Source organism: Halyomorpha halys, unplaced genomic scaffold (genome assembly GCF_000696795.3).
Source record: "Halyomorpha halys isolate HHAL.00 unplaced genomic scaffold, Hhal_1.1 Scaffold1233.1, whole genome shotgun sequence".
Lineage (NCBI taxonomy): Eukaryota > Metazoa > Arthropoda > Insecta > Hemiptera > Pentatomidae > Halyomorpha > Halyomorpha halys.
Genome location: NW_027110804.1, coordinates 13,726 through 27,965, shown reverse-complemented (window position 1 = coordinate 27,965; position 14,240 = coordinate 13,726). Strand labels below are relative to the sequence as shown.

At 31.4% G+C, this 14,240-nt stretch overlaps 2 protein-coding genes across 2 annotated transcripts in view; both read right to left on the bottom strand.

The window, feature by feature from the left end:
* The window catches only part of LOC106688908 (trypsin-1), a 16,759-nt gene extending 5,882 nt beyond the window's left edge, over positions 1-10,877 (bottom strand). The window contains exons 1-3 of the mRNA XM_067048917.1: positions 10,658-10,877; positions 5,151-5,378; positions 1,024-1,109 (exon numbers count right to left, since the gene is read on the bottom strand). Of these exons, the coding sequence (XP_066905018.1) occupies positions 1,024-1,109; positions 5,151-5,378; positions 10,658-10,754 (411 nt within the window). The 5' untranslated portion in view covers positions 10,755-10,877. The remainder of the gene's footprint in view (positions 1-1,023; positions 1,110-5,150; positions 5,379-10,657) is intronic.
* Positions 10,878-12,208: 1,331 nt separating this feature from the next.
* Positions 12,209-14,240, bottom strand: part of LOC106688907 (putative inorganic phosphate cotransporter) — a gene marked incomplete at its 5' end in the record, with an annotated part of 9,443 nt that continues 7,411 nt past the window's right edge. Inside the window, 2 exon segments of the mRNA XM_067048918.1 lie at positions 12,209-12,627; positions 13,388-13,544. Of these exon segments, the coding sequence (XP_066905019.1) occupies positions 12,575-12,627; positions 13,388-13,544 (210 nt within the window).

Below are 14,240 nucleotides of genomic sequence, written 5' to 3'. Positions count from 1 at the left end.
AAATGAATAAACATAAACTTACAACTAACAAAATTAAAAGTCACTTGGAAAGTTGTCAAAACAAAATTAACCTAAATAGAAACCAAAGATTTTGGGCTTTAACACATTCTTTTAATTTAATTTCTTCTTTTTTGTATTGTATATTTTATTATTATTATTATTATATATATTATCATTTAAAGTTTGTTTTTGAAATATTTCTTTAATTTGTTAGTACTCTTTACTTTAACATAACTTTTTAAATGTAACATGTTTTTAACCGTCAACCGCCCTACCACTCTCTCTCTCTCCCTCTCTCCCTCTCGTTGGCTCAATTAAAATAGTTATTACTTTTTTTTTTTTAGTTTTATTTGACCATACCCGGGCCATTCCATTTTTTATTACACACGGTCAATCAGCGATCTTCCACTAAAAGAAATATATTTAACAATTTTTTTTTTTTTTTAATTTTTCACCAGAAGGCAGAATATTTGGATACAAAAAATTATAAAATGTCTGAAAATTTTAATTTGATGATATTCAGCTGGATTGGAAGGGAACAGAGAGTTTGAATGTAAAGGAGTTTTTGTTCAACAGAAAATAACAAATCTTTTGTGATAATAAAATAGACGAAAAGCCATACAGGACTAAAATTTTGCCTTGACAGAGAATATGAGTAAAAATAATGTAAGGGATCTAGATTATGCCATGAGAAAAGAAAAGGTAAAGCCAAGTGTTTGAAATTGGATATGGTGGATTAGATGGAAGGGACCTGTAGTTTTGTCGGGAACTGTAAAATTATTTGTAAATAGTACTATGAAAAGCTGTAAGTGGAGAAAACATTTATAGAATGGTCCAGAAACAAAAACAGTTTGAATCCAAATTTTTAAGATTCTAAAGTTCAAAAATATGGAAGATATATTATAAAATTTTTCAAAAAATGGAATATTTTTTTTACTTTAGGCGGCACATACCTCCTAGATCTGTCAATGATAATAATTGAATATTCTTTACAATAATTGGATAATACAATGTACTGCTTACCATGTGGGGAAACTCTCTGTCATCGACATCTCTTCCTCCATATGTAATAGTAATTGGAAATGCTTCCTTGTAATAAAGCTTACACACTGTAAAATTTTTAATGTGAAAATTAAAAACTTTTAAGATCTAAGATAATTTTAATAACTATTTGCGAAATAAAAATGTAATTAATGGAAATATTTATTTTAGAATGTTTGCTCATCATCTTGATAGTACTCAACTATACTCTTGGCAGCCCATTAGTACTGCAACACTACATGGTGTATAAATTCCTAAGCCCTTCATGTAGACTAATCAAGAAGATCCAATCATAGAACATCAACTAGCACCTTGAAAGTACTTTTTTGGAATACTGGAGGACTAACTGATGCAAAGTTTTCCTAGTTCTAGCACCATATTTAAAAGAACATTATTGACATCTACACAAACGTTAAACATAACCACAAAAAACTAAAGCTGCAAATAACAACATGGTAGAGTATCAACATGATGGCTACCAGAATTATGTCCTCCCCAGAGCCCTCTAGGGCTCATCAGTGATTGTGGTAGCAGCCAGGTCTAACCTAACTGTGCCATTCTCAATAAAGAAAGAGATATGCAACGTTGACAAACTCAAACCAATTGAACAAAAAGTTTGGAAAGGATGTTCATACTGAAGGGGGGGGGGGAGGTAACCGGGTAAAACGAATAGGATAACAGGAAACAGGAGGACTGGAGAGGGCAATGGGTGTGGGAGTCTCCCTCAATTTTAGTGGATGAATCAGTCTACAGTGCCCTGCTCACTGCTCGAGGATTCTCAGTTCTCCCTATCCTCACTAAAGCCTATGATCACCTCTGTGTAATGCCCCCTGGGGAGTCTGATGGGACTTGCGAACGACATTAACAGAAGTTCATCATGCCTGTCATTTTCATATAACTGATGGACACTCAAGCTAGATGGAGGGGGCTTGAGCTCAGGCTGATTAGCAGAGTTTTTATAAAAAGACCCTCTTGTGGCACCTGGCACATCCCATTGTATTTAATGCCCGCTGCATGGAGTACTTGCTGTAAAAAAGAACCTTCAGTCTGACTGATCCAATCCATATAATGGATCAGTTGAAACAAGGAGGTGCACATCTTGGAGAGGTGCATTGTAATATGTGCTAACAATGCTAGTAGGGACTCGCTGTCTTAAGTAATTAAGTGGGTTACTGTTATCGGGGGCATAACGCTTCATGCTGGCAATGTGGACAAGTTTAGGAGAACCACGAGGGTGGGAATTTACTTTCCTGGTGGTATGGTAAAAGGAGACGTTCTTCTGAGGAAAATTAGTTTCCGAAATTCCAGAAACTTAATGTTGACAGGTGAAAGTTGGTTAACATCATAGACAAGAAGTTGGACTATTACAGGGTCTTTGTGGCCTTTTACTAGGTAGTAGGCATTTTAAAGAATCGAAGAAGCTGATGGATGTGCTTGGAAATAAGAGTGAGTTGGTAGCCTCCATGGACACTAACGCTCATCATTGTCTCTGGAGAAGTACCAACACCAGCCAGAGAGGTGAGTCTCTATTAGAGTATATTTTTTTAAGCTATGACCTAGAGGTCCTCAGTAAGGGCAACAAAACTACCTTTGTCAATAGAATTAGGGCATGGGTCATTGATATTACCTTAGCTACACGTTATGTAAGTCTGATGATCAAGGGCAAACATGTTTCGTATAAAGAGTCGTGCTCAAATCATTGGTTTATCGGGTATTATTTATCTATTAATAGTTTGACCGATTCGGTGTACAGAAACCCAAAGCTAAAGAACTGGGATTCGTACCCTACACAATTCAGAGAAGATGTTAAGGGCTGCCCTAAATCAATTAGGAACACATGGCAGCTTGAATGCCTCACCGCATCTTTAACAGAAGCGATTATGAGGTCATACACTGACTATAACAGTGACGCTACTTGGTAGAATGAGGAATTGGTTTGGCTTAGGGCACTAGGATTGAAAAACTGAGAGGTCCCCTGTTTGCCTCACTCGCACTTAAAATTCATCAGAGTACGTTATCAGGACCAAACCTGAAATGGTGATGACGAGATCATATTTTAGACAAATTTAAGCGCACAATTCCCATCAGCTCAACATCTAATTCATTGCCGCAGTTCCAGCTCTTATGCAAGGCTAACATCACCAGACTCCAAGCAGAACACTTCGTCCAACGAGCTTGTAATAGAAAGATTGGTAATGTCTTCAACCGCAATAGTCGGCGTTAGCAAACAGAGTGTTTGAAATGGTTTGCCGAAATTATTATTAACATTTTTATTGCACACGTATATTTCTTTTAAACCCATTTTTATTTATAACTCATTTTATGTTCCATTATTTTACATTCGTTTTAGTGATAAACTCATTTGAAACCTCTCGCGATATGATTGAATAATTAATTAGGTGTGTGTTTTGTTTGGCTGAAAAAAAACTTAATATTCTTGTTCATAATAATTCTTTAATCTGTTGCTTTTTGTTCGAGAATAAACATTGTTGTTTAGACCAATAAAGAGCTAGTTAATGGTTCATCTTTATCATTACAATCGGAACACGCAGCAAAAGCTCAAGGCCAATGCATTGGAAGCTTTGCACAACCTATTTCCCGAAGACGAATGGCTGCATACATACTCAGATGGACCTGGCATTGTAACAAGAGGAAATGGAAAAGTGAATTTTTAATCGACTTGAGATCTATAGCATCATCTGTTGGTTTTCTTGCCACCAACTTTGATGGGGAAATCCGAGCTGTTCTTCTGCCTCTGGACATGCTAATAGCTGAGAATATCGTTATTATATTATTAATGATGAGAAGCCAGTTTATCGTGGATAAATATATGTGGAGAAGATGGTTGGGGGTGCGGTCAGAGAATAACATAAATACGTTTTTTTAAAAAAAACATATTTATTAGTGCCAACGTTTCGGGCAGACTTTCTAGCCTTCATCAGGGCTAAGAACAAAAACAAAATAACAACCAATGTATAAAGGATATATAGAAAGATTAAAGTAAATAATTGTACAGAATGAATGTAGATAAAAATAAAGAAGTGGGAAATAAAACGTACATATGTATAATTAAATATGTGAGTAAAATAACATAATTAATGAAATAAAAATACAAAGTTATATAATGCAAAGAAACAACGAAATATGAATAATTTCAAAAATTAAAGTTATGGAAAGAAAATGTATTTAACCAATGTAAGTGAAAAAAAAAGAAGAATAAAGAATTAATATTTTTGACATTAGTTACATATATTTTCTTGCTATAACTTTCATTTTTAAATTATTATTAAATTAAATCATTCATATTTCGTTGTTTCTTTGCATTATATAACTTTATATTTTTATTTCTTTAATTATGTTATTTTACTCACATATTTAATTACATATATAAAAGTTTTATTTCCCACTTCTTTCACTACTTTATTTTTATATGCATTCATTCTGTACAATTATTCACATCATTCTTTCTATATATATTTTTTTCAATGGTTGTTATCTTATTTTTTTTCTTGGCCTTGATGAAGGCTAGAAATTCTGACCAAAACGTTCGCACTAATGAATAAGTTTTTTAAAAACTTATTTGTGTTATTCTCTGACAGCACCTCTAACCACCATCTTCTCCTCATATTATATTATTAGAGGACCGTTATTCTCATTGAATCACAGTCTGCCATTGTCAGTCTTTGCAATAACAGGCTGACAAACCCCAAATGAAGTTTTGGAGGGAAGGCGACTTCTGGAGAGGCTTCTCATAAGGGCACAATGCCTCACTAGTTTTGCTGTAGCTAGTCTCTGATAAACAAACTGCAGAAAATCTATTAAGGGTTTGTAGAAGGAAAGCAGAGGGTAGCAGAAAAAATTTCAATGATGATGTCACCAAGTGGTCAAAGTTCGCGAATCTTTTTGAGCTGCCACAACCCTTGTTGCAGAAGAGTCATTACACTGCGGCTCAGAAGAAAAAAAAAACTTTCACTTGAATAAAAAGTACTATTATAGAATACTTTATAGTAAATGTAAAGCAACAACAATATTTGTACTTTAACAAGAATTTTTTCATTTTGATACATAGTTAAATAGAATAAAATATAATACCTATCAATTATACTTACTTTCTTTTGCCTTTTCCCCTGGAGTTCGCTTGAGACGATCTCTAATTGCATTTTTTTCAGTTTTCATTAGACCATTAGGATTTATCACAGCTTCAGGTGGGCAACATACAATCAAGCTATCACCTTTATTGCAAGGTTCCAGTTTTATGGTTGTTGAATTGGTAAGGCATGAATAATTTCTTTTGCATGTTCCATTTAGATTTTCGAGTTTACATGTTGCATTAAGTTCTGTGGAAATTAAATATTTTATAATGGTTGGTAGCAATCCTATGCAGTGGACAAGGTGCAAATCCATCAGACGTAGCGCTGGGCTGCACCACAGTTAAAAAAAAAGCAAAAAAAAAAAATTGGTGATCCTAGGGAGTAGTGGCATGCGCAAGCCCCAGCGCACTACCCCACTGCTCCCGCACCCCGTATGCCAGAGATGGCAAGGGAGGGGGATAAAAATAAAAAAAATAAAAAAATAAAAAAAAAAAAAAGGTTGGTAGCAACACTTTTTCCTTCTTGTTAAAATTATGAATATTTAATCAAAACTATAATTGGAAATTTACTATCACAAACTTGAATGGGGTGCACTTAAAAATTGCAAGGAGAAAGTGTATTGTTCAAATGGTGGCTTCATACATTCTCCTTTCCCACCTTTTAATTCTTTAAAGGAATTTCGTTTGAATTTTCTTTGAACTGAATCAAGGCTGAATTAAATTTACTATCACCCATCCTCAAAAATAATGAATAATTTTATAAACATTCCTAAAAAATTGACAAACAATGGCCAGAAATATGCGAATCCTGGTTATTATTGAAAATTTCTTAATAAACTTATACAGAAGTCTTCTAAGAAACATACTTTTTGAATTCTTGAACTAAATGTAATTTTAAACTTCTAAAAAAGTACATAGGTAAGTGAAAGAAAATCTGACTTTTGTCAAAACAACCATGAAGATATGGATGTTGATATAACAATTTACTTTATGTTAATGCAATTTTAGTACCTAAAGCACTTATAAACTTTAATTATTCCTTACCTAGTTTGTTCCCCTATTATGTAACGATACCTTTTTAGGGATATTATCAAGTATTGTATCTTCAAATGAATAATTTGATCATACAATAATTAAAATCTTGATTGATAATTAAAATCTTCTCAGCTTGTAAAATAATTGGGTGTTTGGGTGATAAATGGAGTGTTGAAATAGAAAGATGTACAGTCTTTTGTAATGGATTGGAAGTTGAAGTAAATGTTGTAATAGTCGGAATCGACGAGCAGTTTCCTGTCTCTTCAGTCTTGTATGAGGATTCCATGTCAGTCGTTTGTCCAGATTTAGTCCTAAGTAACGGATCTGTTCAACAGGAATAAGTGGGGTATTATTAAAAGATACTGTAGGGCAAGACGAAGGTTTACGATGAAGGGTAAATGTGATTTGGTAGGATTTATTGGAATTTATTTTAATCCTCCAGTTTTGGTACCATTCTTCGAGGGTGGTGATGTGGGGTTGGTGAGATTGGGATACAATGGAAGGATCATTATTCACTGACAATAGGCATGTGTCATCAGCATACGTGGTGAGAATGGTGTTAGGATGGGTTGGGATGTCAGCTGTAAAAACTGTGTAAAGGATAGGACCAAGGGTACTACCCTGAGGTACACCAGCAGACTGAGCAAACAGGGATGAATAAGCGCTGTTGTGGTTTACATGAAATGACCTGTCTGAGAGATAAGAATGGATAATGAGATAATATGTAGGGGGTAGGAATTTACGGATCTTGTATAGCAGTCCTGGATGCCAAACTCGATCAAAAGAAAAGAAATAATAACTAACAAGAAACAAAAGTACGTAAACGTAAACAATATTTAAAATATGAAAGTTATTGGGATTTGAAATTATTAATACAAGAAAATTAACATTGATTGTATTTAAATACTAACTGACAATATGAACAAAATAAATAAAACACAAACTAATTAGTAAGAAATATGTTGTGTATTAAAATATATTAGGGGATGGATTTCTAAATCGATTTTGTAGATCTTAATTTTCTGTCATTTAAAAATTTTAGATGATAAGCATATAGATGATGTTTCTATTTCTACCAACGTGGGGATAGGATAGTCAGGGCGGCACTTTTATGGGACCTAAAGTATCACGTTAAATAGTAATTACCTTGTCAAGTAGGCTATTGCGGCTTAAATAAATATTAATTGTTAATTGTGATCCTTATAATCCACAACCTGACCCTGTCTGTGTTCCTACATTGCAAACTGGCCATTTTGATAATAATACAGCATGACCGTTAATTGGGATTGATATAATACAGTTCACTGTGTTTGATGAGTACCATTGGGGAGATTAATTTAATTAAAATATGACTATTGGATATATTATTGAGGCAGTTTAGGCGTGTACCCACTTTTGATAGAAACGCAGAGTCTACATCTTTGCATAAATAGCATACACAACTGTTACTGCCAAAAATATCTTTCACTTACCTATTGGAGTAGATCATTATTTCTTTAGGACTGTCTCTTCCCACTTCCAACCCATTACCGTTAATATGAGTTACCATCACAGCAAATATTCAACACATAGCATTATTTTATCATAATTAATATGTATTATTGAATGAAATAGCCTTTTATTTATGCAATTAAATTAAAATCATTACAAAATATAATATATATATTTAAAGAAGTTAGAAAGAAAAAATAAATAAATTTATATGTATAATAGTTGTCAAAACATTAAATTCTATAAATTTTCTCCACTTCTTCACTCTCTCCATCTTTCTGTATCCTTTCCTGCATAGACCTTCCCTTTCGAGAGTAATAATCAGCACTTCCCGGGGTGACAAGCCTTATTGGAAGGCGAGTTCTTTCCCTTTTTTCTTCCAGACATCCCTGTCCCTAGCATCTCTCCATCAGAGGGGTCCTGCCCATCCTCTTGAACATATCGCTCCATCTTTTCTTTTGACGTCCTCTTCAATATATATCATTAGTAACCATCAAATCGAGCTATAATTTATGTAAAATTTGTTTCTTTCATTTCACTATTTATTTTGATCATAAAGGCCTTTTCTTTCAATCTCAATTCATTTTATTACTAAATGTTTTATTTTGATTATATGTTTATGTTGTCAATAGTTAATCTTACCAAATAAATGTTTATATCCGAGCCAGTTTGTTTTTATTTGGAGTTTTATTAAAAAGCACTTCATCGATTTGCGGTGGCATCAACGGTATATTTTGAACCATAGCTACGATAAAATGATTTTTCCTTCAGTTGCAAAAACTGTTCATCTTTTATATTGTTCGGGTCAATAATTTAAACTTTGAACTGAATGACACATTTAATTTTGGCATTTTAAAATTAATACATATTATCAGCCAAAAGGAAAGTAAGTACAAGCTCATTTGATGCTAAGGGAGGGTTTGAGGACAAAATGTAGCGGAAAATAAATATTATACAAATACACACACACTCGGCATCTCCAAACTCCTCAAAACCGTGTTTTAAGGTTTATAAAGTATATATAAAGCACACCTTTATCCCCTTTCCAACCTTCTTTGATTCATTACAAGAAACTACGGGAAAAATACGACAGTGAATCGTGTAACAGGTACTGGTAATATTGAGGACAAATAACGTAATGAACAAACATATTCAACAAAGCTGTGTGAGTGAAATTATATATTATTAAATTTTTTTGAAATTGCAATGTTAATAACATTTCGTAAATGAGCGGTTGAAATATTTGATATCAAAATGTTAATACTACGTGTCATTAGCAATGATATCTCTGGTGTAAACACACGTTATATGACAGTGCAAATATAAATAACCCGTAAATTTTAGGGTAATATATTTTGTGTAACCCTCAAAACGAAAATTACTCTTAAAATCAGTTTAATATTCAGTCCCATTTCTTGTAGACATTTTTAATGAACCTCTCAATGAATCACTTAAATGCACATGAAAAAAAGGAATAGCTAATAAAAGAGGTTTTCCTAGAATAATTTGGTTATTTTGATGAGTCATACTCACTCATCATCTGATACCGTGCTAGTTTATTTTCCTTATAGCTGACATTGCTCTCCATAGAGCGTAGAAAGTACATCTTGGATGTATAATGAGGTCTTCATGGTTGACCGTAGATTACCATGTGGAGAAACCATCTTCTAGAGATGCGGAAATTCGTTGTTAATAAGCCATCAAGTGTGTTTTATATATATAATTATTATGTAGAGTAATTATATTTATAATTGCGTGTATATATATAATTACTACTAATATAATTTATAAATTATTATTCTATTATTGCTGTTAACATATTATATACAATATTACTATAGCTATAATTGATTGATAAAGAATATGATTATTTAAAAATGTTGTTAATAATTTTTTACCATCATCTCTGTTGCATGGTTACACTGTGTGGGATATAAATGTGAATTGGGCCTGACACTTTTAGAGAAAATCTTATTCAAACTATGAGAACTTAATCTTCGTAATGTAATTCTTTTAAAAACGATTTTCTCTTATTTTTCTAAAAGTATTTTTAGGTCCGTTTTGCATTTAGCCCATTGAATGAAAGATTTATCATCATTACTAGTGAATTACCTTAAAATTAATCCGATTTTAAAATTGAAATCAATAAATGGGATTTTAAATATGTAAATGTAATTTTTAGTGACCGGTTTGCCATTAACATAAACCGCACCTTCTAAATCAATAATGATAGTATAAAATTTGTGCTACTGGAAAACCGTTAAAATACTAGCCAGTAACGAAAATTCTGGTAACGAAAACAAAAAACCGAATCATGCCCTGCCATTTCGTACATTTACGAGTTATAATGGTGATTCATATCTTTAAGTAAAGTGCAAAAGAAGGAAATAACTTCAAGACAATTAGGAGTACTTGACTGGTAATCGATTAAATCCGTGGTTCTCAACCCATTAAAACCTCTATTTCCGACTTGGGGCAAAGAGGAACTCCCCTCTGAAAAAAATTGAAAATTAGGTTGTTTTAAGTTGAAATTTGAGTTATTTTTATTTTTCATATGCCTGTTAAAACCTTGCAACTGACACAAAAATACTACGAAGCTTAATTATCAAAATTGTTTCAACAAAAAATCGTAACAATACTATGTGCTAACGAATAGCCCACCTCTCGTGGCCCACCTGCGGTCTGCGTTAAAATGCTCCACTAATCTCTTACGGTAGCCTTCATCACAATGAAAAAGTCTATTATTTTCGAAGGAAATATAAAAAAAAAAGTTAAATTTTGTATGCGTTGTATTTAAAGTTTATAGGTGTCTACCTATATCCAACATATATTTTCTATAATCAAAAATATTAATTGTTTTCATAATAAAAACTAATCATTTAAAAACCTACTTCTGTTTATAGTAATATTTATTTCATTGTTATAGAACAATGAATATTACGTTCCTATCCACATACGGCCCTCATAAATCATAGGATATGCTGCAAAATGGATACTTACGTAGCAGTGGTTCCACCTCACCATCTTTGAGGATGAAGTAACATATCAAGGCGAAAAAGAAAAGTGATGAGAGGAAGAGGAATAAAAACAACCGCATGTTGAAATAGGGATGTTGTACCACGTGCCAGTCTTGCCTCTATCAGCGCTTGATTGTGATTGCAACCCTTCCAGTTATTCAAGGTTTCGTTTGAGTCACGAGGTTTTTGGATATTCCGCTATGAATAATTGTTTCTGATTCAATCTTTTGGAAGAGAGGTGATTAATTCGTCCAATAATCGCACCTCGGTAGTTATGAAAGCATTAAAAAAAAAAGAAATAAAATAGTGAATAAGTTTGGTAGTTCTAATTATGTTCAATAATTAAAGATCTTATGCAGACGACCGAAAGTTAATTTTATTTAAGAAAACCCCTAGAGTTTTCGTTTTTCATTGCACCAGAAATATTACTTATACCTATGTTCAAATTAAATAGAGTACATTTTTTAAAGTTTGAGTCTTTAAAGATATCATTATATATAATAGTATGCGAAATTCGGTTAACAAAAAAGTATATTTCATTTCAATAATCTGAAATTAACATCTTGTTATTGATTTTGTAGTAAACTGCATTGAATTAAATTTAACTAGTTTCATTTTTGCTAAATCAGACTTTATGTCTTATCTTTCCTGATACATCAAATTGTTCTTTGCAAAAATAAACAAAAAATTAAAATATACAATCAATTTTATTAAATTATTTTCAGATGGGAGGTAAACAAATTCACTATTTTTGTCAATTTGGTGTACCATATTGGTTTGTCACAATATTCTTGTCCTCCTCATTTTTTAAATATTTCTAAATAAATTATTTTAGAAATTTAAATAATTTAGCCTATTATTCCAAATTATTTGAAAGTCTATTTTATATTTTGTCCATTAGTTTATATGTACGAACTTCTCTTATTTCCATACAAAATTTTCACATCCTGGTCAATGTAGCAATGGGCCTGATCACAAGTTTGAAGGATAAAATGCCTCATATGGAAATAAAAGAAGTTCTAAAGCACTGAGCTATTTCTTCTATTGACATGATGGAAAAAAAATGAAAACTTTGTCTTTTAACTAATCTTGGATAAATTGAAAATTATTTAGGGGATATTGGGTGTGAAATAGACCATCTAATACATGAAATTGACAGAATAGAGCAATGATTTGAACTGAGCCTCTAATCGTTATACATACAGTGTAAGCTTATTAAATGGACCCTGGATAAGTGAGAAATCTCTACTACTGTTAATTACAATGAGGTCCTGATATGTTGACAATGAAAAAGACCTGTTGCTGAGAATTATCAAGCCCTTGTAAATGAAATTTGATTTCTTAGATTTTTTTTTTTCGTTGTTTACCTCTATGCTCTCCAAAAAGGAAATCATGGGCCTATCACTAATGAAAGTAGACAAGGAAGCTCCCACTTCAACCATTACAAATTATATTATAGATTTCATAAATGTCTTGGTAAAGTTCCAGGAAATTAGGAATTACATTTTGTTCAGGGTATAAATTGAGCCTTACATATATTTATAAAACACTTTATATTTTTTGTACAGTTTTAACAATAAATAAATATTCTTTTAATGTAAAACAAAAAAAATATATATACTGACTTCAAAAGAAGTTAGGTTCACTAATGAGAAAACAGTTCTTCATCTCTAAAATATTACATTAAATAAGTTTAATTGTACAGCTATATTTACATTTTATTTTCTCTAGCATGAAAAACTACAATTTATGATCTAAAGTATATTGAACTAAAGGTATATTTTTATATTTACATTTCCTTTAGTATAATAATTTAAAACTTGAAACACTTCACATAACATTTATATATTTATAATGTTTTGTACATCGGCTTATTTACAATGATTTGTCATTTTCAAAATCAGACTCCATTTTCTTTTTCATTTTCTTTTCCATCAATGATTACTTTATCATCTGAAAAAAAAAAGTATTTAAATAAACCAATCTAATTTATTTATTGTTCTCAATTGTTTGATTCCTGTAACAATTTGAATGTTGTGATGTAGTTCATATCATCTTGATAAAATATGAATTTTATAGGTATATGGATCGGGTAGCTCACTGATATAGAAACCTGATTCCTTAGTATAGAACCTAAGTTTGAGTGTAGTTGTTGCTAAAAATTCATTTATTGTTCTATCAGCTGTATACCAGCTAGAGATCTGTGATCGCAAGTCACAAGAACTTTTCTGAGATACATTCAGCCCCAATAAAGTGGATGTCTGAATCTTCCATGGGTTTGAAAAAAATCTGGCAGACTATTTAAATGAGTCACTGTAAATGCTCTCTCATCTAATGCTTATTCCCAAATTCTATTAGCAATATATTTATAAGGAGTATTTTTTACCAAATTGGACCCGAACCTCACCCATTTATAAATTTCAAGTTCTTCCAATGAAAAAACTAGGGCATTGTCAAATAAAAATAATAATTATAACCATTTAATGAATATCTAACTTTAGTTATTATTTTCAACCAAACAAATTATTATTAGTATGTTTTTTAGAACTTAATTTAAGACTGATGAATTGTATGTAATTACTAAACTGAATGAAGCATTAAATATTCTCTAAATTTGCAATCAAAGGTATTTTTCTATCTTTGTATTTAAATATACATCTTTTATTGTTTTATGAGAGGGATAGTCTAAAAATGTTATCAAAGTAGTTCTTACTATTAGCATTCCAAGCTATCGTTTCTTCTTTAGTTGTTTCCAGTGGATCATTCCAGGGCTGAACTTCACCAGAGCCAAATATTATGTAGACAATATTTGTAAGTATGATTACTGAAAAAGAAATCCAAAATACCAGCCTCCATTCAAGAAGTGTTGACTGAAATAAAAGAGGAATACATTAATTCACATCTGACTAATAAAATTACAATAAACAATTTTTTATTATTTTGTCAGGTATGAATGACAAAATAATAGCTTTTTTATTCAATATCACTTGACCAATTTTACTATCAACCTGATGATTTAAATATTAGATAAGTAAAATAGCGATATCAAATTAATAATATTACTTAATACTTAAATATACTTCAAAGCAATTTTAAGCATTTGTGGCTTCTAATTATGATATATATTCATATATCATCCACTAAGAAAATAAAGTTAAATTGTTTTAGGAAGTTCATTAGCAATCTTTATTGAGATTAGAAGTCCATAACATACAAATGAAATGATAGTAATAATGAAATAATAGGAAAATATATTTGATGGTTAGTAATTTATAATTGATCTAAAAATTATTGACTATAGTTAAGATCTTAAGAAAACATATTTAATTCAAATATATATACATTATAAAGTTGTTTTTATTGAGTAAAAAATTAGCATTATTTTTTACTAAATAATTCAAAACACTATCCAAATTATAGTCTCAAAACATTTATTTCATTCACACGTCCACTGTTTCTGCCAATTCGGCCATCTTCAGGGACAATCTTAATTTACTATGAGACATATCATTTAACCCTTTTAAAAAAACTCCATACAGGCTATTCTGCCCAGGTCAAACATTTAC